This window comes from Globicephala melas, chromosome 20, assembly GCF_963455315.2.
Source record: "Globicephala melas chromosome 20, mGloMel1.2, whole genome shotgun sequence".
NCBI lineage: Eukaryota > Metazoa > Chordata > Mammalia > Artiodactyla > Delphinidae > Globicephala > Globicephala melas.
The window spans coordinates 41,770,342-41,795,540 of NC_083333.1; the positions used below are offsets into that span (position 1 = coordinate 41,770,342).

Below are 25,199 nucleotides of genomic sequence, written 5' to 3' on the forward strand. Positions count from 1 at the left end.
AATTGAAGAATTAAAGCAGCATTTTCTTCTTGAAGCCAAGGAGAACATCACCTTGCCTTGTAACTGCAACCACCAAAGAAGTACTAAATCTGAGAACCTTTCTCCTCCCCCGGTACTGGAGAAGAATTGCTCAAAATGTTTTCTTCATAGTCGCTTTGAACAGTCATAGCTAAAATCTATTCTCTCTAATTTTCTGGATGGCCTAAAACGCTGTCATCTCTTTGTGTGCGTGCGTGCGCGTGTGCGCAGGCGCGTGCACGTGTCTGTGTTTTCCCCTGACTATGGTTCTGAATTCAAATAACGGCGTGATCATCCTAATGGTATTTTCTTGTTTTGTGGATGTACAATATTGTTAGCTTCATTTGGTATTTAATTGTCAGTTGTGGGTCTCTGCTCTTTGAGCTGCTTTGATAGCTCCAAAACCAATCATTGTTCATTTCTTGCATTTTCCTCCCTGCAGATGATTCAATGAAAGTGAAAGATGAATACAGTGAAGGGGATGAGAATGTTTTAAAGCCAGAACCCTTGGGAAATGCAGAAGAGCCTGAAGTTCCTTACAGCTATTCAAGAGAATATAATGAATATGAAAACATTAAGTTGGAGAGACACGTTGTCTCATACGATAGCAGCAGGCCAACCAGTGGCAAGATGAACTGCGATGTGTGTGGATTATCCTGCATTAGCTTCAATGTCTTAATGGTTCATAAGCGGAGCCATACTGGTAAATAGTCTCCTTTATCCATTGTTCTGAAAACTGTCCTAATTCAACCACAGGAGAAAAGAAGTTGTGGTATTTAAGACTTACTTTTGATTACTTTCATTGATTTTTGCTAAAATTCTGATGTATCTCTCCCTCTCTGTATTTCCATTTACCCAGTGATTTTTATTCCTGCTTCATGGTGCATTTGGCAAACATATTGCAAATGCTATGAATAAAAGAAGACTGTAGAGAGCACAGTGTTCTAGGTCAGCCACATATTTTTCTTCAGTTAATAAGTGGGAGTTAAATTGTGTGATATGCTTTTTAGGCGTCTTTCATATATTTTTGCATAACTTTTAAAAAAGCAGATCTCATTGTATTGAGTTCAAATTTGGTAGATGAAAGGACATAGCTTTTTTTTTTTTTTTTTGCTGTACGCGGGCCTCTCACTGCTGTGGCCTCTTACGTCGCGGAGCACAGGCTCCGGATGCGCAGGCTCAGTGGCCACGGCTCACAGGCCCAACCGCTCCGCGGCATGTGGGATCTTCCCAGACCGGGGCACGAACCCGTGTCCCCTGCATCGGCAGGCGGACTCTCAACCACTGCGCCACCAGGGAAGCCCAGGACATAGCTTTTATTAACAATTTTAAAAAATTTATTTTCGGACAACAAAAAGGCAGTCAATAGAAATGCATACAAACATAACACTCCCAGTGAGCCCAATAGATTTCATCTGACATCGGATATGACGACTTTAAAAAGCATTTCTTGAATTAAAGAAAAAAAACACTTCTGGCTCTTTATACCTTGTTAGGACTTCAGTCTGTGACTCTTTTTACAGATTGAGATTACATTCAAAAGGAATGCTAAGTAATGTAAAAACTTAAATCTAGAAAGCACTTCTAAAGCTGCTCTTATTTTTTTGCTCTGATCCAAGACAAGATGCCTCAAGTAGCCTTGCTAGGTGAGGCTTTTTCTCTTCTGGAGGGAAGAGTCCATAAGTGAGTCTTAGGCTTGCCTTGAAATACAGCTCCCATCTGATCCCAATACGAACAGAAACTATCTAAAAAATGAGCTTTTGCCATAGGCATCTAATCTGTGCATATGTTTCGCCACTTGCTGGGTGATCAGAAATCTCTTTTTTGTCCTTTTTAAAGGTGAACGCCCATTCCAGTGTAATCAGTGTGGGGCATCTTTTACTCAGAAAGGTAACCTCCTCCGCCACATTAAACTGCACACAGGGGAAAAGCCTTTTAAGTGTCACCTCTGCAACTATGCATGCCAGAGAAGAGATGCACTCACAGGTCATCTTAGGACACATTCTGGTAAGTGAGAGCAATGAGCATTCCATATCTAGTAAATGTGTGTTCCTCAGTGCCCATTGCAGAAACTAGAAAGAGTTAAGTGTGGAGGTTTTAATCTGTCACTCCGGTTCTGAAGGGTTACAACAGCAGAGACCTCTAGGGCTAATTGCACTTCCATTAAGGCATTAATTGCTCTCCGTCTGGCTCAATGGGGTTGATCATCTCCGTACCATCTTTGCGCCCCTAGAGAACATCACAGTCAGACAGGAAAAGCCTGCCCTATAAAAATGCTTTTTTAATTTTTGCAAAAAAAATTATAGCCACCAGTATTTTTATGGTAAACTTTATTAAAAGATTATTTTCCTAAAAATATACACACATACTTTTCATTCAAAAGTCTGGATAAAGCAAATGATGTACTGTTTGTAAATTATGTAAAACTGTAAACTGGGTATGACTCATTGTTGGGGGTTAGTTTTGGCTAGTCTGGACTAAATTGGGGAGTTTTGGCCATTCTGGTCTAAATTTCTTTTTTTGCATTGAGATATAATTGACAATATAACATAGTATTAGTTTTAGGTATATATGAGCTAAACTTCTTAAACCCAACTCTCTTCTTCATCAGCCTATTTATTTTTAGTCTCTAAAAGATGAGCAGCAGTAAGAATTCATAAAAAGCTATGTTCTGTCTTGATGTTTTCGCTCCTATTTTAACCACGGAAGATACATTTTTTTCAACATTTAGAATTTCCCTCCTAGAAAAATAAAACTGAGTTTATTTTCAAATTTGGGACTTCATGTTCTTGATGTTATCTGACAAAATTTTAATTGAAGAGCTTTGTTTTTATGTCAATTCACATTCTGCTTTGATGAAAACCCAGCCCCAAACCCGCAACTGGTCACAATGCAGAGACTAAGGATTAAACAAATCAGCCCCAACGAAACCCACCATGAGAGATCATAAGTGGCAAAAGAAGGGTTTCTTTTACAGCTCATTGTTCAAAGTAATGAATTACGACTGAGTTTGGTCCAAAAAATTAGAGTAGTTCTTTTCTGTTGCTTTTTCCAAGTAAGATCCAACAATAATAGTCATTTTTAAGACAGATTCTAGAGGACCCCAATTTATGCAGAAACTTAACATTCTTAGCCCTAACAGAGCTGCATTTATTTTAACTTGGGATTCCATAAGGATCTTTTAGTGCTTTAAGTCCCAAAGGCACTGTTTTAAACCGAGCAAGAGGATTAGGAAATAAAAAAATCTCAGTCCCTAAAACTGAAAAATTCATGGGGTATATTTCATTGACAAGTCAGAAAGGCTAGCCCCGCACACAGAATTGAAGTTATTACTTACATAATTTAAAAAATAACTCATTTGGAGGAGTTAGGAGGTTAAAGGTGGCCTGAATTGTATGGATGAACTTTTGAGGAAACTTTTGCTTTATCTTAGAAGTTAAGATGAAGTCATTTTGGCAATTCCTGCTTATTTGTATTATTCAAAACTATCCTCAGGGGCTCCCCTGGTGGCACAGTGGTTGAGAATCCGCCTGCCAATGCAGGGGACACGGGTTCGAGCCCTGGTCCGGGAAGATCCCACATGCCGCGGAGCAACTAAGCCCATGCGCCACAACTACTGAGCCTGTACTCTAGAGCCCGTGAGCCACAGCAGCTGAGCCCACGTGCTGCAACTGCTGAAGCCCGCGTGCCTAGAGCCCGTGCTCCGCAACAAGAGAAGCCACCACAATGAGAAGCCCGCGCACCGCAACAAAGAGTAGCCCCTGCTCGCCGCAATTAGAGAAAGCCCGTGCGCAGCAACGAAGACGCAACACAGCCAAAAATAAATTAATTAATTAAAAAAAAGAAAACAAAAACTATCCTTAGTTGGTTAGGTCAGTTTTTATTGATTGAGCCCAGACTTTGCTATAGCCACTGAGCAAGGACAAGCTACATTTATCGAAATATGTCAATGCTCTAAAAAGACTGAATGACTAACTCCCACAAACTGCAGCATTCTTTACTTACAGCCAGCTGGATGTCGCAGAATATGGGATTTCTTCCTACTTCATTCTCTTTTTTTTTAAATTTTATTTATTTATTTTTGGCTGTGTTGGGTCTTCACTTCTGTGCGAGGGCTTTCTCCAGTTGCGGCAAGCGGGGGCTACTCTTCATTGTGGTGCGCGGGCCTCTCACTGTCGCGGCCTCTCTTGTTGCAGAGCAGAGGCTCCAGACGCGCAGGCTCAGTAGTTGTGGCTCACGGGCCCAGTTGCTCCGCGGCATGTGGGATCCTCCCAGACCAGGGCTCGAACCCGTGTCCCCTGCACTAGCAGGCAGACTCTCAACCACTGCGCCACCAGGGAAGCCCCCTACTTCATTCTTAAACCACACTAACCTCCTTGAAAAATAAAAAGTTCCTATTTTTATTTTTTTCCTGAAGAAGCAAGATTGGATCGGGAGCCAAAACACTATGCTCCATGATAGTCATTAAATCCAAATCCTTTCATTTGTGAAAAGGCCCTATCCTTTCAAAGAATAACATGATAGTCAATCATAGGCCATAACCTTATTTCAGTTGACTAAATTTAAAAGTAATTGTAAGTGCACAAGTATCCAAATACTCTGGCTTCTGTCAGCAGTCTCATTCCTAGTGGACAGTTTTCACAGGGCCCCAATACACCATTTGTTCTATAACCCCTGAGGGTCACTGAGTACCCCTTGTGCTCTCCTTATAGTTGAGAAACCCTATAAATGTGAGTTTTGCGGCAGGAGTTACAAGCAGAGAAGTTCCCTTGAGGAGCACAAGGAGCGCTGCCGTACATTTCTTCAGAGCACTGACCTGGCTGAGACTGGTGAGTTCATGCGACGCCGTTCTGCACATATTTAGTGAGCATCCGCTGTTCTAGGTGGTAGGATACAATAGTAGACAAAAATACAAAAAAATCCCGCCCTCCTGGAGTTTATATTTTCATCGGGAAAGACAGACTAGAAACAAAGAGAATAAGTACCTTACACAAGAGAAGGTAGTAATTGCTATCGAGAAAAATAATGCAGGTACTGGGGGCTGATGGTAAATCAGGAAAAACATCAAGGAGCTGACATTTTAACAGACTTAAAAGCATAAGGAGAGAGCCCTGCAGATAACTTGGAAATAGCAAGTGAAAAGGACCTGGGCCTTGAATTTGAAGAAGTATAGCTAGCCCTTTGTGGCTGGAACAGAGTGAGTAGTGGGACATGAGGCCAGAGAGGAAATAGGAAACCAGCTCTTATCAGGCCTTGTAGGCCATTGTAAAGACTTGGATTTTTCTCTGAGTGAAATTAAAAATCTTCAGAGGATTTTGAACAGAGAGGTGACGTGATTGGACTTCTCATTTGAAAAAAAAATCACTCTACTTGCTACTGAGGATAGGTTGTATTTGGGATAAGATTAGAAATTGGGGAGTCCAGTTAGAAGGCCATTGCAATAATTCAAGCAAGAAAAAATTATGTCTTGGTAATGGTAGAGGTGGTACAAAGTGTTTTAACTCTATACAGTATAGTTTAAAGATAGAACCAACAGGATTTCTTAACAGATTGTTGTGGGATGTGATGAAGAATGCAGTTGCCATTAACTGAAATGGTAAAGATTGAGGGTAAAGGCAGTGTGAGGGGTGGCAAAGGCAGAGTCCATTAAAACCAAAAGGATTTTCTTTGCGCAAGGCCGCCAGATCATGTACTTGTCAACTCATATGATTTATTGTGATGCTTATGTTTGGTTCTGGGAATTTCATATTTTATTCAGTGTTTTGAATTACATGCCTAGTGACAATTGATTGAAACACTGGATGTCTTTCCATGTATCAGTTGTGGTTTTATTTCCTTTCATTCTTGAGTTGAAATAACCTGAAACTTTTTTGTGTCACATCTCTGCAGTTGACCCATATAGTTGACCATCAGCCTGGTTCTGCAGCTTGGATTGCCTGATATTTTTATTTGTTTACTTGAACCAGTTGCTTATTTAGAGTAGGTATAAACCCTCGTGGGATTTGGTGTTTGACAGCAGTAGTTGCAGTTGAATCGTTTGAACATTCTAAAACAGAAAGATTACAAAAAAGTGACAGAAACAATGTGAAACTCAGGAAAAATGCAGTGCAAATCTTGAGGAGTTTAACTGTACCCGTTTTGGGTGAGAGGAAACTTTTGTTTTAGATAAAGCCTATTTTATGGTGTTAGGAGCTGGCCAACTGAATTCTGTTGGTTTGCACTGCTTCTGCTTTTTATCCTGATGGCATCTTTAGTTTTATCAAGGAGTTGGATTTCCTCCTTATTTCTAAAAAGAAATGTTTACTCTTAAAAAAAAAAAGGCACCTAAAACTTGGGTTTTGACATCTTAAAGCAACATGCTTAAGGTTAGTCAGGCAATACCTGGGCATCTTTACTTGACGTTCCATTTCAGACAATAGACAAAGCTCTTACTGTGAGAAATTCTCAAGTTATGAAAATCTATTGTATTCCAAATAGAATCATTGGTATTTAAAGCAAGAAGGATTAAAGAGAGCATCTAATCCCACCTGTTCATTTTATTTTATTTTTTGACATCTTTATTGGAGTATAATTGCTTTACTATGTTGTGTTAATTTCTGCTGTATAACAAAGTGAATCAGCTGTATGTATACATATATCCCCATATCCCCTCCGTCTTGTGCCTCCCTCCCACCCTCCCTATCACCTGTTCATTTTAGAGGTGAGGATATTGAGACTCATCAAAAATTCAGTGACTTACTTAAAAATCACTAGAACTTTTGTTGTTTTCATGATTAGCTATTTTTTTTATTTTCAAAGACATATTGGAACATAATTCACATACCATTAAACTCACCCTTTTAAAGTGTACAATTCAGTAGTTTTAAACATATTCACAAAGTTATACAACCATCACCACTCTAATTTCATAACATTTTTGTCACTCCCAAAAGAAGCCCTGTACCTATTAGCAGTCACTCCTGTTCCCCCTCTCTCCAGCCCCCAGCAACCATTAATCTACTTTCTGTCTCTGTGGATTTGCCTATTCTGAACATGTCACGTGAATAGAATCATATAATGTGTAGCCTTTTATGTCTGCCTTCTTTCACTCAGCATAATGTTTTCAGGGTTCATCCACGTGGTAGTACTTCATTCCTTTTTATGGCTGAATAATATTCCATTATATGGATTCATTGCATTTTATCTGTCCATTTATCAGTTAATGGACATTTGGTTTTTTTCCCACTTTTGGAAAAATGGCTTAATTAGCTATATATATTTTAAAGGTTATGTATTATCTAGTTAGCAAGAGTAGAGTAACACACATACTAATAGGCACATACGTATGCATATGTCTTGATTGTCCTGGAAGCAGGGGAAAAAATTGAGTAAAACATCCTCTATGACCAGTAAGTTCAAAATTACTGATTTTGAAGTAAGGTTACCACCTTACTTCCCATTCCCATGACCTTTTTTAGGAATTTCATATTAGAAAAGTATCAAAAGAAATGTTTTCACTATCTTCAGTGGTATACGGTGATTCAGGAAATACTGAAATACGGAGGTTGAGTTAATTTGCATTTCATAGGCTGGTTTGATGGATCCATGCAACACACTTTAAGTCTCAGCAAAAAAATAAAGGGTCAACTAAGTCAGCAACTTTTGATTTTTTAAAAAAACAAATATGTCGTTATGGTGGTTTCAGGTTAGAAAGTGTATAAAGTCACAGCTTAATCAAATATAATAAATACTGCATGTCCTGTCTATCTTTGATATTTCAAATAGTTCTCATGATTTTTCCTGAAATCCAAAATATAAAGAATGTTTACTCAAACACAAGCCAATCCTTTAATTATTGCCACAGCTCCCTACATGGTTTCCATTTCTGTTTCCTTCTTAAAATTGGGAGTCCCAGTCTGGACACAGTGTTCCATTTTGAGCCTGACCAATATAGTGTCACCAGCGGTACCTCCCTAGCTTTTATTTTATTTTTAAATTTATTTATTTTATTTATTTATTTTTAGCTGCGTTGGTTCTTCGTTGCTGTGCCCGGGCTTTCTCTAGTTGCAGCGAGTGGGGCCCACTCTTCGTTGCAGTGCGTGGGCTTCTCATTGCGGTGGCTTCTCTTGTTGCAGAGCACGGGCTCTAGGTGTGCAGCCTTCAGTAGTTGTGGCATGTGGGCTTAGTAGTTGTGGCTCACGGGCTCTAGAGCGCAGGCTCAGTAGTTGTGGCACACGGGCTTAATTGCTCCAAGGCATGTGGGATCTCCCCGGACCAGGGCTCGAACCGGTGTCCCCTGCATTGGCAGGCGGATTCCTAACCACTGCACCACCAGGGAAGCCCCATCCCTAGCTTTTAAAGTGATGATGCTGCACTGTGGATGTGGCACTTATTCATCAAGGGCTTATTGTAAATTGAAGTGCAGCCTAGAGTGAGAGCCAAGCCTTGGGACAAACCTGCCCCAGTCAGGAAGCAGGTCTTTATGGAAGCAGAACAAATGAAAAGACCTTGGACTGGAGACCAATCTGCAAAAGAAGGTCGTGTTGGGCAACAGGACTTCTGGCCTTGCTAATCATTTTCTTTTGTTCAGATAGCATGCGCTGGATTCTCATGTGCCAGGCTGTGTGTCAGAGCTGTTTATAAAGAGGAGTGAAGGTTAAGCCCCTACCCTTAAAGTATTCACAGTCCAACAAGGGACCGGGTACTTGATCTGTTAATATAAAGGTCTAATAGAGATACATGTGATAGTGTTACTTCAGTCCAAGTTTTTATACCAGACATCATCAAGATACTCTAATCCTGTCTTAATGGAGTATATATGAAAAGAAGAATGAATATAGACGATCACAGATTTCATTTTCTCATTAGCTTGATCCTTATTCCAGAAAGGGACTAACAGCTGGTATAGAGATTCATTTAGCCTCATTTCACACAAATTATGAATACTTGGAGTGGGACATATTTTTGTATGACAATGAGTTCTAGTAATAACAAGATTTTTAGACTAATTGAATAATTATATTTATTTATGAATCTAGGAGTCAAAACCTTTTATCTTCATTCTCATTGTTGCGGTTGAGATAATACAAGCATGAGAGTTTCAGAATAAATTTATATTTTTACCAAATAGCAGTCCAAAGAAAAAGCTTAAAGTGTTTTAAATGTCTCTTTTCCCAACAGATTATTAGAAAATCAATACTAACTCAACAAGTAGTATTCATTCTACTTGCTCAAAAAGGCAACAGTTTTATGTAACTTTTTTGTTAGAACCTGCCTTGCTCTTTGATAGCAGTCTCTTGTTAGACAATTCTTATTGCATAATAACACCCCTTTGTTCCACTCTCCATCAGTTACTGGCTGACCACACCATAGAAGAGACAGGAAGAAATGCCTCTTATCTGAGATCCATTTAACACGTCAAGATCTAATGAAGGATTTTGAACAAAAACAAAAACACAACGAATTATATAGTTAAATCTGCAATCACTTTGAAATAGAAATGGCATCATGCAAACAGTTAGCTAAAACCCAGACAAACTATTAATATTTTTGCAGAGATTAAAGGTAGTAACCTATTCTGTAATTTTGACTTCGTATGAGTTTTATTATTTTTTTTTTCAACATGTCATTAAAATCATTTTGCTAATGAAAATGGATATATCCACTATATACTAGTAGGCAAGTAACATGAAGGGGAGTTGACCCCGAATTATAGTCCTACTCCCACTGTGCTCACTCATGAACCAAGTGTGCAAATTGTCCCTTGCCACCGTCCCATATTCCCCACACCCACCCCTTGCAACACTAAACTGCCAAACACCACCCAGGAACGGATTTCCTATTTCGTCGTTTAAACCCATTATCTTGTTCCCTTACTATCTTGCCAAACTGGTTTCCCTCCACTTACATTCTGAGATGTGATGTGGCAAGATAACAAGTCTAGACTATTTGTATAAATAGACAGTTGGGTCTTAAAGTTGAAGCAGAGGACCAAACGCCAAGTCCTCTTTTTTCTTTTCCCCCTTTCAGTGTACTGCCTAAACTCCTTGTAATCCCAAAGAGATTGGCTTGACTCCAAAGCATTTCTTTGTGTTTTAAAGGGTGTTCGTTTGGTACAGCAGCTGTCCAACAACTGCAAGGCACAAGACTGAGAGTTTGGGAAAGAAAATGAGAGTATACCATAGTCAGTTGAAACTTTAGCCTTTGCCTAACTTGCCAATTAGAAAACACAGTTAACTCAGTAAAGATGAACTTAATCTCTAGAGTGTGTTCACATGTACAGTGAGGACTGGGATCTTGGAGCTGATATTTTGAGTGAATGACCCTGCAGGTGGGTGTGGGTAGATGGCAGCCCTCTACATTAGTAGTTTCAGAGGATTCCTTTCAATCCAACCAGAGTTGTGGAATATGGGAAAGTCTCCACCCTTGCCTCAAATTATCAGTCTCTCCGTAAACACTCCAGAATTTTATCTTTTTAAATGTCAGGCATTTGGTCACTGATTTCCAGAGTAAGATTTACCTAGAAATGACTGTCATGACAAGCTTGGTGAGTAACCAGGGATAAAAGATGATGTTATCTCTGAAGGTTGCCATTTAGTGACATGCCCCAATTATGTTATTTAGGTCAGCGTATCCCCGCTTTAGCCTCCTTCCAAATATAGAGTATATAGAGTGTGTGTCCTCGGAAAGATGCTTGTGGTAATTGATGGTGGCTTTGGTGAAATGTAGGGAGATGCTGAGAGCCGAATGGGAAAACTAGACTGGCAGCATAATGCTTGCAGTAAGTACTGGGACTGACAAACAGATCTCTGGGTAATGATGGGGCCGTTAGAGGAGTAACTAAAAGACTTAATAAGAGTAGTGGTAAAATGGGGATAAAGTTAAAAATTCCCAAAGTACTGTTTTTCATTCTTGTTTTACTATAAATCTTTTTTGATAATAACTACATGGGGTAGGCATGGGGGTGGGGGAGGACCTTACCTGGCTTTAATGCTCTCAAAGTTGCTGGAACCAGAATGAATGTTCCTAGTCAAAGCACAAACTTAGCTGCCTCTCTGATGCTTCTAAGAAAAAGCCTCCTTCTAACAGCCTCAGGAACTTATTTCAAATCCCAGGCCTTTGTCTTTCATCTCTCTGCTCTTGGGGCTCTGGGTAGTGCCACATCTGGTGGTGGTTTGTGTGAAAGGAAATAATATGTATAATAGTTTCCTGTTTGGTCATTTAAACCTATCCCTGTGCTGGACAGAATTTAACCCACTTCACTCAACAGCAGTGTTCTGTCACTAAAGTGCCCGTTATTTACAACGATCGGTCAGCTAAAGTCGCAGTGCTTTACCACTGGCCCCAAAGCTGCCCAGTTCCCTTATTCGGACCCTTATTGTTTTCATTTACACAAATAGTGTTGTTATAGCTTAAACTGGAGGCTGGGATTTATTTCTTTAGAGCATAGAATTATTTTTGATAAGAAACTCACGAAGTCTAGTAAATATGGTCATTGTCATCATTCTCTTCTCTTATTCATTTTTGGAGCCATTATTCTTGAATTTTTAAAACACTGAGCTTTATAATTTATTGTGTAATGACTGTCAAGGAGTTTTAAAAAAACAGAACCAAAACCATGCCAATAATAAAATGAAAAATATTTAATACTTTGAATTCTCTCTTTCTCATTTGGCTTTGGTCTCCCACCCTGGCCATTCTTGATAGTCTTGCCCTTGAGGTCTTTCTTTCTATCTATCTATTTATTTATTTATTTTTGGCTGCGTTGGGTCTTCGTTGCTGCTCATGAGCTTTCTCTAGTTGTGGCGAGTGGGGGCTACTCTTCGTTGCAGTGCGCGGGCTTCTCATTGTGGTGGCTTCTCTTGTTGCAAAGTACAGGCTCCAGACACGTGGGCTCAGTAGTTGTGACTCACAGGCTTTAGAGCGCAGTCTCAGTAGTTGTGGCACACGGGCTTAGTTGCTCCGCGGCATGTGGGATCTTCCTGGACCAGGGATTGAACCCCTGTCCCCTGCATTGACAGGTGGATTCTTAACCAGTGTGCCACCAGGGAAGTCCCTTCCTTGAGGTCTTTTTTTGTCTTTCATTTACTTCAGAGATGGCCAGTTTTATTCTCTCTGGGCATGTCCATTTACGATACTGAATATCTGAGAGACCATGGAACTTGTGACATTTTTTCTGTATATCAGAATCTCTTCACACAGCAAACTCTTCAGCTACAGAATGAGCACTGACAATTCCTAAATCTGTGTATGTATTTGGGGGAAAAAAAGTCCATTCTGTAAAAATCATCACTTGCTTTTTACTCTAGTCACTTAAGCTGATTTCAATTTCTTCTTCCTTAGAGACATTAAGAATGTACAGATACTTCATTTTAGCTTGGACACCCTGAAATGCTTATGATAAAACAGAGGGAAATGTTTGTAGCATCACAACATGTTTGCTTAGGGCAGGGGTGAGCAAAACTATGACCCTCAGGCCAAATGTAGCCAGCGGCCTATTTGTGCACAGGGGTTTTTACATTTTTAAAGGTCAAGGAAGAACCAAAGAATATGGAACAGAGACTGTACGTGTCCCACAAAGTTTAAAATACTTACTATCTATCTGACCCTTTACAGAAAAAGTTTACTGATCCCTAGCTTTGGCTAGCATCATGTGTTAACATTTAAAGCCTTGTATTCAGAGCAGCTGGTATCTCTTTGAACTTCAGACATAAACTCTCATTGGGTATTGCCTGATGTACCAGACTAAATTGTACTATATTTATTCCAATTTACTATTTAGTTGATTCGATGTTGGCACTATTTATATATTCTTCTAGCGGTTCTCAATTCTTGCTGCATCTTAAAAATCATCTGGAGAGGGGCTTTCCTGGTGGCGCAGTGGTTGAGAGTTCGCCTGCCGATGCAGGGGACACCGGTTCGTGCCCCGGTTCGGGAAGATCCCACATGCCGTGGAGCGGCTAGGCCCGTGAGCCATGGTTGCTGAGCCTGCACGTCCGGAGCCTGTGCTCCGCAAGAGGAGAGGCCACAACAGTGAGAGGCCCGCGTACCGCAAAAAAAAAAAAAAATCATCTGGAGAGCTTTAAAAGTGCTGTTGCCGGCCTTCCCCGGTGGCGCAGTGGTTGAGAGTCCGCCTGCCGATGCAGGGGACGCGGGTTCGTGCCCCGGTCCGGGAAGATCCCACATGCCGCGGAGCGGCTGGGCCCGTGAGCCATAGCCGCTGAGCCTGCGCGTCTGGAGCCTGTGCTCCGCAATGGGAGAGGCCACAACAGTGAGAGGTCCGCGTAACGCTAAAAAAAAAAAAAAAAAAAAATGCTGTTGCCTAGGCCCCTACACCAGAGATCCTGATTTAATTGATCTGAAGGGGGGCCTGGGCATGTGTGTCTTCTATGCTCTTAAGGTGATTCTAATGTTCAGGCAGGTCTGAGAACAACAGACCTATACCACTTAAAGGTCTATTTGTGGATTGACAATTGGACCATATTCTTAGGCAGTTTTTATTCACACTTTTCATTAGAAATATAATAAAGATGCATTATACAAATTGTTCTTTAATTTCAAGACAGAAGTGTTGCTCAGGGAGATTTTAACTGAGACAGTTTTGAAATGTGAAGAGCATATGAAACAGATAATGCAGAGACCAGAAAAATATAATTTAAAAGACAGGAACTGAAAGGAGCATGCTGGAAAAAAAAGAAAAAGAAAAAAACACTCAGAATTTCAATACACAAATCACTGAGTAGATTTCTCGCTGTCTGGGTAAGTGTATCTATTTTCAAAAGTGCTATTAACATAAACATAGCAGTAAATCTGGGGCACCGGCCTTTTTTTTTTCAAAGTTGTTAAGAAGAATTATATCAGTCTGCAGGTGTCACATGCAGTTACTCAGAATCAGAAAGAAGGCTGATCGGGGGTTAGAAGATCTCCATCTATCTATCTTTTTGCAACCAACCACGTCCAGGCTGTTTATTTAATACTTCCTCTTGCTAATGAAGGTACTGGTTGGGGATGGGTTGGGCTTTCCCATGTCGGCATAAGACTGCAAGATTTGAATGTGCCCTGGTGTTGGCTTCACTGACCACAGCAGGTAACCCAGGCAAGAATCTGAGCAGTAATAACAGGTAACAACAGAGTTTGCATCAGACCTCTGACACTTTTCCTTCCAGTTTATTTCTTTTTCTCTCCATTTGTCAACGTGTTCTTTTCCCTCTTCTTTTTTCATTTTTCCAAACCAGCAAGTGCGGAGGCAAGACACATCAAAGCAGAGATGGGAAGTGAAAGAGCTCTCGTTCTGGACAGATTAGCAAGCAATGTGGCAAAGCGAAAAAGCTCAATGCCTCAGAAATTCATTGGTAAGAATACAACCCATTTTCCTGCTGTTGTTAGCAGATAGTTTGAATGAGATAACATAGGATGCTTACTACACAGGCCCTTCCTAGTTTAATCTCTGTTAAAATAAGGTAATTGATTTTCCATTGTACAACTTTTATTCTTCAGGATTCATTTTGGTAACTAGAGCAAATGATAAAATATTTTAACTAAAGAATCTTAACTACTGAAGATGGGATTATTTGGTATCCAATTTCTTAAATGAAGTTGGTGTTAAAAATGCTGTTCCTTCCTCTTTATTCCGAATGACATATGTTCCATGAGAGAGTTTGTGCAATTGATACCAGTAAGATGTTCAAGATAGCATTTTTGTAATCTTTTGCAACTATGTTTTACAACTTGGTTCCCTTATCAGGCTCAAACTTTTTTCATGCCCTAAAATGTATTGCCATATTTTCTTGAATTTGATTGAGAATTGGTTTTAAGAGAAAGTGGTTGGGAATGCATAGATTTAAATAACAAGGTTTGATTTAATCATTTGTCTTACTGGAGTTAATTTTTATACCATTGGTTTTCACATTGTCAAAAAATACAGCAAGAATGAGATGGCTAAGAAATAATTATGTCCATTAAAGTGTTAGGACTGCCAAATGGCAGAAATATTGTGTTGAATTCTCCCAGATGTTTACATAAATGTGACTATGATATTTTAAATAGATTTGTATTTGTGAAGTAGGCAGCTGAATTGAACGTATTGGTTTTGCTATAAATTGAAAGTCGGTGATATTGAACAAAAATAGTTATCACACGAAAATAGACCTCCCTCAACACCAGTAATATTTTAGAAACCTGTCAGTCTGTTTTTCCAAAGCTACTTGCTGCTGCTGTTGATTTCTTACTTCAGTCCTTTTGTGTTTATTCTTTTCAATAGCTTTTACAGATATCAAGTGCCTGCCTGGTTTTTAAATCTGGTTAAACTTTATTCTGGTCTAATTAGTTTTTTAATTTTATGTGAATTATAGAGATATATTGAAAGAACCCATATATTTCAAAGCTACCTAGCTTGTTTTTGTTTTTTTTTTAACATCTTTATTGGAGTATAATTGCTTTACAATGGTGTGTTAGTTTCTGCTGTATAACAAAGTGAATCAGCTATACATATACATATATCCCCATATCTCCTCCCTCTTGCGTCTCCCTCCCACCCTCCCTATCCCACCCCTCTAGGTGGTCACAAAGCACTGAGCTGATCTCCCTGTGCTATGCGGCTGCTTCCCACTAGCTATCTATTTTACATTTGGTAGTATTTATAAGTCCATGCCACTCTCTCACTTCGTCCCAGCTTACCCTTCCCCCTCCCCGTGTCCTCCAGTCCATTCTCTACGTCTGCGTCTTTATTCCTGTCCTCCTAGCTTGGTATTTATACTTATTTACTTTATGTTGTTTGACTGAGAAGTTATTGTATTCTTTTAGTCACTTTAAGAATAAACTGTGTCAGACTAAAGTTGGTGAATTTCATTTCAGAGAGACCCTATCCTCTTTACCATCTTCCCTCTCCTTGGTGAGAAATGTCAGGGGGCGTGTAGTGACTTCTATATGGGGTTTAGGCACAGTGGACCAATTGTGATTCCAAGACGTTATCTTAGAGCATTGCTCATACCTCTTTTGAGCTGTACTTATGTGAAGAGGTTCTGACTGGCGTACAAAAGGAAACTTGGATTGTTATTCTATGCCATGAGTATAATTTAATTTGGTGGATGTTTTGGCTGTAGAAATGGCTGCAGCTGATATGGGTGGGGAGAAACATGGGGAGAAATGGGAAAGAAAAAAAATGTAAAGTAACTTAATTTCAATCCAGTTATGGTCAATGCATGTTGGTCTAAGAGAACTAAAATATGAGAGAAGGTACTTAGTCCACATAGTTGCCCTAAACCTGTCCTTGAGCTAAAGCCCTACTTAATAAGATAAAAGTTGCTTCGGTATCTTCATGGGTTTAAAAACACATGTTTCACATGTCCAAGTCCATGCCATTTTGCTTATTGCATAGGGGATCCATTCCATTTGTTTATTACCATTGTGACCAGAGGATTTTCACTCTTCCATTTCCAGACTCAGGAGAGGTGCTGATCTTGTAGGTACTGATCTCTGTCATCTTCTGAACCATCATGTTCTCTCTGAGATGGAATCAGGAAACCCAGTAGAGTTAGCTCTTGATTTGAGCTGAGGTAGCAACTTCTGGACTTTGGGGCCCTGAATAGCTGGGGGAATTTTTGGTTTTGTTATAAATTGTGGTAAGGTGCAGTAGGAAGAGCACTGGATTAGAAGCCAAAAGGCTGAGGTTGTGATTCCAGTTCAGTCATTTCTTAACTGTGTATGTTTAGACAAATCACGTAACCTTTCTGGGCCTCTGTTTACTCACCTGTGAAATGAGTAGACTGAACAGGTGTTGAAGTGATCGAGAAGGTCCCTCGCAGCTCTACCATTCTGTAAGTCTGCAAGATGAATTATAAAAGGCCGCAATAATGAGCACCACTTTTTGTTTATAAACCCATATGTATAACTTCAGATAACTTTTTTCTCAAGGTTGTACAGATACGGTATGTTATTTTATGTTATAAACCATGGTATATAATTTAGGAGGTTTTTTTTAGGAAGATGTCATTTAATCTGAGAATCTATAAAACAGCTGCATTAGTTCAACATTTATATATTTTACTTAGTACATTACTACTTATTCATTTGCTCTTTCGTCCATTCATTTATCATGCAAATGGTTACAGAGCTCCTGCCATATACGTGATATTCTTGTTCCTGAGCACTGTTCTAATCCTCTAGCATTAGCTTATTCCCTGAACCTTAAGAGATTTTTTTAAAACCAAAAGAAACCCCTTCAATCATTTAACTGAATCCACCTTTTGATAGAAAATAGTAATATCAAGGGGAAAATAAAGGAACATTATGACACTGTGCAGTATATGGGATGAAGTGATATAAAACATATGGGGCTAATGTCTCCCCTCCTTCTCTTCTCTCTCCTATATTTCCTCTCCAAGGCATCATTTTCTGAAAAGATTCAGCTGCTAGGGAAATGGCAATGGGTAAAGTATGAAGGAAGAATGAGTCACTCCCTTTAATCCTTGTTGACAGTTGCACAGCTTGGCTTCCCTGACCTCTTGAACTATGAGGGTAAAGGTGAAATTATACCATCAGGTCAGCCTGTTACTTTCCTAACAGGCTTGAGATAATTACCAGTAGATAGCATTTTTCATCCATTAGAGATGAACTGCGGAAGAGGGAAGGATTGGATTAAGTCTAAATGCATTTAGAAACACAAAAACATGCCTCTGTTGAAGAGTAGGAGAAAAATGAAATCACTTTTTCCCTAGTTCTCCAAGAAATTTTGAATCGCTTTCTATAAAATAGGAAATAAATTGACACACATTCATTAGAAATCAGCATCTTTACGTCATCAAAATAATTCTTTTTAGTTGTTCTTTCCAAAGGACAAGAAGACCTTACTTTTAGCACCTAAGCCCTTTAGGGATTGTCTTTTTTCTGAATCTTATTCTCCTGTTACAAACTTGCTTGACTATGCTTCTAACTAGGCCATCTTCAAATACTTGGCTCAAAATAGAGGCCAGATTTCTCTCCTGAAGGGAGGAGGAAAATGACTACATTTCTGCATATTTCTTTCTCTGATTTTCATTCTTTCTCCAAAAACAGATGTGTTATTTAGACCAAAGTGGTTACCATAGCATCTCCCTATTTTTTAAAATTTCATGTATTACTTTATTAAAGGAAGTTTTCATGTTGAAAAGAACATGAAAAAAGATCTCACTCACCCCCCCGGTAAACATGTTGTGAGGTTTTGACACTTCAGCAAACACTGTCGGTTCTCCCTGTGAAGTAACTAATGAGAAATTGTCTGCTTTGGTTAACAGAGCAACAGGAAGCAGTTTTAATACCTGTTTCTAAAAGCAAAAAGTATCTTCTCCCATCCCTTCCCAAAGAGCCAAAATCCCTAATCCTATAAGCATCAAAAGTCATAACGTTTTTGAGCTTGAAGGGATATTAGGAACCACCCAGTGAAGTTCTTTTACTAAGGAGGGAAGGGGGAAGGGAAAGATGGAGAGATGCAGCTAGTAGGTGACAGAGCAGGGCCAGAGCCTGGGTCTATAAAGTGCTGCAGTCCGAGGCCCTCCTCCCCCAGAAAGTCACCCAGAGCAGTGCATGTCATGTGTGCTACACAGGAGCTTTGGAAAGGGAAGGGTCTAGTCATTGAGAGCTGGTGGAAGAAAAAGCCTTGAAGAAGGGCAGTCATTCTCTCTTAAGGGTGTGTTTTCTTGAGAAAAGATCTGTGGTGACTCCATCTGGGCAGATGACAACCAAATAGCACTTCACGGTGACTCACAGAGGACAAAGGCTTCTGCAGCAACAAAATGTGGTTTCCAGCTCAGTTTTCCTCTCTGCCACCCCCATGGCTCTCTCTGTTCTCTCTCCTCCTTCCTGCTTCTCGTTCTGTGGCTTCCTACCCTCTGCCTTCCTCCTCCTGGAAGAGGTGTTATAGCCACTTCAGTCTCATTTAGATTGAGATCAGCCATCATCATCATCAGATATTCCATTTACCCTGCTTACCTGCCCTTTTTCGGGGGGAGGATATGTGCTTGGAGTACGAGCAATCGATGCTACATGGGAAATTGTATGACGGCATCAGCAGATACAGTTAAATGACTTGAAGAAATTTAAAGGCTTAAAGAAAACCCCAGTATTTCACATTATCCCATCATGATGACTGTAACCTCAGAATTGTTATTTTTCTAATGTTCAAATAATTTCTCCTCCTCTTCAAAAAATCTTTCAATGGCTCCCCATCAGAATAAAATCCAAACCACCCAGGCGTTCTGAGTCTTTCACAATCTGTCTCCAAGTTATCTTTTCTGAATGTATCATTTCAGCCGACTAATCTTTTAATTCAGCCAATAATGAACTAGTCCCACTTCTTTGTAATCCTTCTTTCCATGCTCACTGTCTGGAATGCCCTCCCTCCCATCTGCCCCCTAAACCTCCACGTGGTCTCCATTCCCATACTTGCCTGAATTCTCTCTCTTCTCTGTTCTCCCTCTGCACTCAAGGCGAGTTTAACAGTCTGCTTTTTGTGATCTGTGTAACTGTCTCCAGCACCACCACTATTACCACCTCAGATTTCACGGAGACTTTAGAGGAGAGAATAGATTAATATTTGTCCCATGTTACGTGGCATATTTGAGACACGGTCCGTATTTTTCTCTCTCCACTCTCTTGGCTACTCTATACTTTGTTCCACCACATAGTATTCAGGATACTAATTTGTAATGAAATTGTGTACATACTACATCTCCTCCTGGATTGCAATTAAGTTTGTATTCTTCAAAACACTTAACATGGTGTGAGGCAAATAACAATAATAATAACAATAATAATAGATCTACCACTTACTGAGTGCTTACATGTGCCAGTACTCTGTTAAGCACTTTATGGACATCATGACAACTCTGTTCATCATAGAAATTTCTTGAATGCATGCTACTGGTCCATATGGAACAAAGCACAGTTGCTTTTCTACTGCCTATGGGAACCATCCCAGCAGAGAATCTGAAGTCATTGCTAGTGGTGGGGTTGTGCAGCCATGGGCGAGGTAGCAGCCAGGAAACAGCAGTTAATGCTCAACCATATCCTGAGGTATATGGGCCCTTGGATCACATCCTGGTTCTCCATTTACCAGCTGAGCAACCTGAGCAAGATAATCAACCCGTTTGTGCTTTAGGTCCTTCATCTGACTAAGAGATGATAATTCATCTTAGGTAAAGTGAGACAATATGCAAAGTACCTAGGACAGCACTGAGTATATAGTAGTGGCTCAATAAATAGTAGCTATTCTTCTTGGTATTATATATAAGGCACAGTGCTCGGTACTGTGAAGTAGAGAAGTAAACAGGTTGGAGTAGTGGATCTTGTCCCTCCATCCCAAAGGCAGAGGTCTAAATCCACATGCTCAGCTAAGGTCCCTTTTAGCTTTAGGCTATGATTCTGTACTTTCAGGTTGGCACTTAGAAGCCAACAACCATATGCCCTCACCACATTGCAGCAATTCAGGTCAGGCAGTTGCTCAGTTCAGAGTTACCAAAGCCTAGATGGTAGGGATTGACACCTTTAAAAGGGATCACAGGTAGGGAACGGCCCAACCAAGTAGCCTTGGTTTCTAAACTTAGGACTTGTTGTTGCCATTTGTACTATCATTGGGAGAAAACCTGTAATTCAGCACGAAGCTTCTCTCATTAATCACTCAAACGTGTGTGGTACGATTTTGACTAGAAGCTGGACTAGAAGCTCTGTGCAGGTTTGGGAGCAGTTACACTCTTGTGGTTTGAGTAACCTTTTTTATGAGTGTATTACTAAAGAAACGTGAGCTGTTGGCTTTTCAATTACTGTAGCTTACCCCTGCTGAGTTTCATACACATTGAGTCATCGTGTCTACAGGTGACTGATAATCATCTGCACTAATCAAGTTACCGTAACTCGGAGATGAGGGGACCTGATGAGTGCAGGTTGCGTGCACGTGAAGATCTGAGGCTCTCCCGTCTTCTTAACAATGAACAATGGTCTGCGTTAACCACAGAACTCAGTCACATATTTCCACTCATCCAGGGGTTGATTTTCCTCTTATTGTTTTGCCTCTTACAACTTCAGCACTCAGCTGTTTTCTGACATGTGCTGCAGGTGGTATAGATTATGACATTGTAGGCCTAGTTAAGTAAAACCAACTCTTGGGAGAAGAGATAAAAGCAGAGTTTGTGATGTGCCTGCCCCACCTCGGAAACTTTGTGGAGCCTCTCTGTTAGGCGAAAAGATTAAAAAGATTTCCAGGGACCCCCGGTATTTGGGGAACTGAGTAGATCCAACCACACTGGAAAATCATCAGTAACCTTGAAAAGGCCAGGAAACAAAGTTCATCATTTCTGTGTCACTTTCAGGGGAATGAATATTTGTGACTTTAGACAGCTTTCATGTCCTCAGTCTCGTTCTTCCAAACAGCTCTAATCAGAGACTTATCCAATCTGGCAGTTGAAAAGAAGAACCGTTGATTACTTTGGCAAAGGTCTACGTTTCTGTTCCTTTTTATGGAGTTGCCAAGGTACGGTGATTTTCTGTGCATACTTTTTCTCTCAGGTATTTGTCTGGAAACTGTCAGGTTGGCCTTAAGGTAGTGGGGATACAGGACAAATCTATCTGATTAGATTGGATCTTTTAGCAGGTCTTTTTGTCTCCAGTTTCTCACTGTTCTGGTCCATCTTACACATTGCTGTTACATTAATATCCTGAAAATAACATTTTGACCACAAGCATCTCTTGCTCAATGCGGTTTATAGAGGTTTGCCGTTTGTCCAAATCTAAACCCTACGGTTGGTTATTCAGAATGCCCATCATTTGGTCCCACCACGTGTTATCTTTTTTCAGTATCTCCTAAAATGTTGGCAGCAAAGTGCCAGGAGGCTCACAGAGCATTTGAAAACCTTGATCCACATGGCAAGAAAGTTATTTTCTTTTTAGTTCTCTTTCAATCTTCCTGATTATACCAAGGAGAAAGATTTAGACGTAATTAGATGTTAATTGTCTTCAACACTAATCACACACTTGGTAATCTCTATTTTTAGCAAAGAGAGAGGGGATCTTTGTCTCCAGGTACTTACAGTATCTGATCAAACTTTAATAAATTGCTGTTTCGTTGTCTTTATTTTTCATAGTTACCTTATATTTGTGGCAAGTGATTCTGGTTTTCTGTTTATGTTAGTGATATAAAGTTTCCTTAAAAAACAAATTTCTTCAGCAAAAAAAGAAAGGAAGGAAATGCGAGCTGATTCAAACAAAATTAAAAACCCTAACATTTACCACGTGCTTTCTATGTGCCAGGCACTGTTCTAAGCGCTTACCAATTGAGGTAGGTACAATTATTACCCCCATTTTACGTGAGGACATGGAGCCATTGACAGGTTAAGTGACTTACCCAAGGTCACACAACTAGGCAGCATCGAATCCACACCATCTGACTCTAGAGTTCGTGCTCCCAACCACCACACCACCCTGGGGTATGAATATTGCGGAATGTGGAGGGCTGAGTGAAGTTGGAGAAATACTTTCTTCCACACTTCTTGATGTTTTGCTCTAACCAGACTCTCTTACCCCTCCCAGCCCACGCCTTGGACGGTCCCACGTGTCTGTCTTGATTCATGCTCATCCCTCAATTAGGATATCTCTTCTACGTCTCTGAAAATCTAAATCCTACCAGTTCATCAAGACCCTTCTCAAAATTTAGGTTTTCCAAGAATGCTTTCCCTTCCACAAGTACTCCTGAATTTTTCACATTCCCATAACACTTAAGTATACAGTTCGTATATTTACAGACCACCCTGCCCTTCCCTTTTCATTCTTTTTACAGAAGACACGTCACCCACCCTGCTTAAACGCCTCAAACATGGCATTTAAAATAAAATCAAAAGCTTCCATAGAGCAAGGCAGCCCTTTCTCAACTTTTAACATTTATTTTTCTCCAATTCCATCTAGCCAAGTCTTATTTCTCTCCCACTAGGTTGGAGATACCTCAAGAACAGAAACTGGTTCTTCCAATCCTTTTTGTTTTCTTCTGTTTTGTCTTCCTAGAAGCCTTTACTGTATGGCAGTGGCACGTTCTGGAACCACAACATGCCTAGGAGATGTTAGGGAAGAGAGGCTACGGTTTAGCAAATCTCTCAGAATCCAATGTCTACAGAATGAAAAAGCATCAGCAATAATGTTAGCCTCACCTCCAGCCCTTGACACATCTTCCCCACTTTCTCTTGCCTCTACCAGCCACTCACCATTGAGCACATCTGCCATCATTGAAGATCCCGCTCCTGCCTTCCCTGTGGCCAGAGAGCCTCTGTTTTCTAACACACAACACCCACACGCCCTGAAGGTGGCTAAACTCTGTTTTCAAAATTTCTCAGCAGTTTGACATGAGAAGTAGGAGAGGGTGACCACAAGTAAATTTTTCAGTTAAGTGTGAGATAAGTACTAATGATCACACATGTATCAATGATACATCTTTTCAAGCAAAAGAAGAATAACACACTTTATGAAGAGGGTGAAGATCATGATGATCTTTCATCAAGAAAAAGCCTTTTCTAAAACTCTCTACATTTGAAGCTCTTTTATTTAAATCTCAGTCAGTCTGATAACTGACGTGTCTGGGAAGTGGTAAGCTGGAGTTTGGGGGGCTATTTTTTCTGCCTCTGCAGCTATTTAAAAAGCTGCCGAGGCCAGAGCATCCCCACTTTTTGCAGCACTTCCGGCCCCCGGCTCCCTAGTGTTACAAGCAGAAAAGAACAAGCAAACTAAGAGTTCGGGGATTGACTGCGTCTTCAGAGTTCATGGACAATAGAAGTGCAGAGGTCCCCATGCTCCTGCACACTGGCGGCTGCCTTGCCCCCTCTTAAGCCCCCTCCTGGTGTTCTCTTGCTTCTTTTCTCCAGGGTTCCCTCTGACATGAGCAGTGGAAACAACTCACATTGTAGCCTCAACTTAGTGACATCTCTGACTCTCCCTTTTGCCCGCTGGTTTCAGTTATTTTGACTGTCCAAGCATGTGCTGTCAATCACTGTCCCCTGAGGCTTCAACACCCGTGTGGGACCATTCTGCCTGGGCTGAGTGTTCTTGAACAGGCCACTTGTCCTTCCTCACTTTCCAAGGACTCCAGAAAATAATTTTACAAACTCTCTGCCTTTGTGTTGTTCCTTTTGTCACTCTTTCCTTCCCTTGTTCTAGGTGAGAAGCGCCACTGCTTTGACGTCAGCTATAATCCCAGCTATGTGTATGAGAAAGAGAGTGAGATAATCCAGACCCGAATGATGGACCAGGCCATCAATAACGCCATCAGCTATCTTGGTGCCGAAGCCCTGCGCCCCTTGGTCCAGACACCGCCTGCTCCCACCTCAGAGATGGTCCCAGTTATCAGCAGCATGTACCCCATAGCCCTCACCCGTGCCGAGATGCCGAATGGTGCCCCCCAGGACCTGGAAAAGAAGAATGTCCAGCTGCCAGAGAAGAGTCTGCCTTCTGAAAGAGGCCTCTCCCCCAACAACAGTGGCCACGACTCCACGGACACTGACAGCAACCATGAGGAACGCCAGAATCACATCTACCAGCAAAATCACATGGTCCCTTCTCGGGCCCGCAATGGGATGCCGCTTCTGAAGGAGGTCCCCCGCTCTTATGAACTCCTCAAGCCCCCACCCATCTGCCCAAGAGACTCCATCAAAGTGATCAACAAAGAAGGGGAGGTGATGGATGTGTACCGGTGTGACCACTGTCGAGTCCTCTTCCTGGATTACGTGATGTTCACTATTCACATGGGTTGCCACGGCTTTCGTGACCCTTTTGAGTGTAACATGTGTGGCTATCGAAGCCACGATCGCTATGAGTTCTCATCTCACATAGCCAGAGGAGAACACAGAGCCATGCTGAAGTGAAGATCTGGGCCCAGAGATGATTTGCACCTGAGCATTCAACATCATTTTTAAAATACCCCTCGCCTAACAAATCACTCTCAAAACAAACTCAGTTCCAATCCCCTTTTCATGCCATTTTAGTGTCCAAAGGATCACGTTCACACGGGCAGCAGAGAAATGCTGTCCCCATTCAGAAATTGTTTGCAGATATATCATGTTACTACTTTTGTGAAACCTTTGTTTTCCCGTCAGGGACTTGAATTTTATGATATTTAAAAGCCAATGGAGCATTTGGTCATTATCTTTTGCAGCAATAGACAGGCATTCTTTGGAGTCTGTTGCCAACCAGAAGAG

At 40.7% G+C, this 25,199-nt stretch overlaps 1 protein-coding gene across 1 annotated transcript in view; it reads left to right on the forward strand.

The window, feature by feature from the left end:
* IKZF3 (IKAROS family zinc finger 3) overlaps positions 1 to 25,199 on the forward strand; it is an 82,726-nt gene extending 57,527 nt beyond the window's left edge. Inside the window, exons 4-8 of the mRNA XM_030839873.3 lie at positions 461 to 721; positions 1,858 to 2,025; positions 4,731 to 4,847; positions 14,232 to 14,348; positions 24,163 to 25,199. Of these exons, the coding sequence (XP_030695733.1) occupies positions 461 to 721; positions 1,858 to 2,025; positions 4,731 to 4,847; positions 14,232 to 14,348; positions 24,163 to 24,866 (1,367 nt within the window). The 3' untranslated portion in view covers positions 24,867 to 25,199. The remainder of the gene's footprint in view (positions 1 to 460; positions 722 to 1,857; positions 2,026 to 4,730; positions 4,848 to 14,231; positions 14,349 to 24,162) is intronic.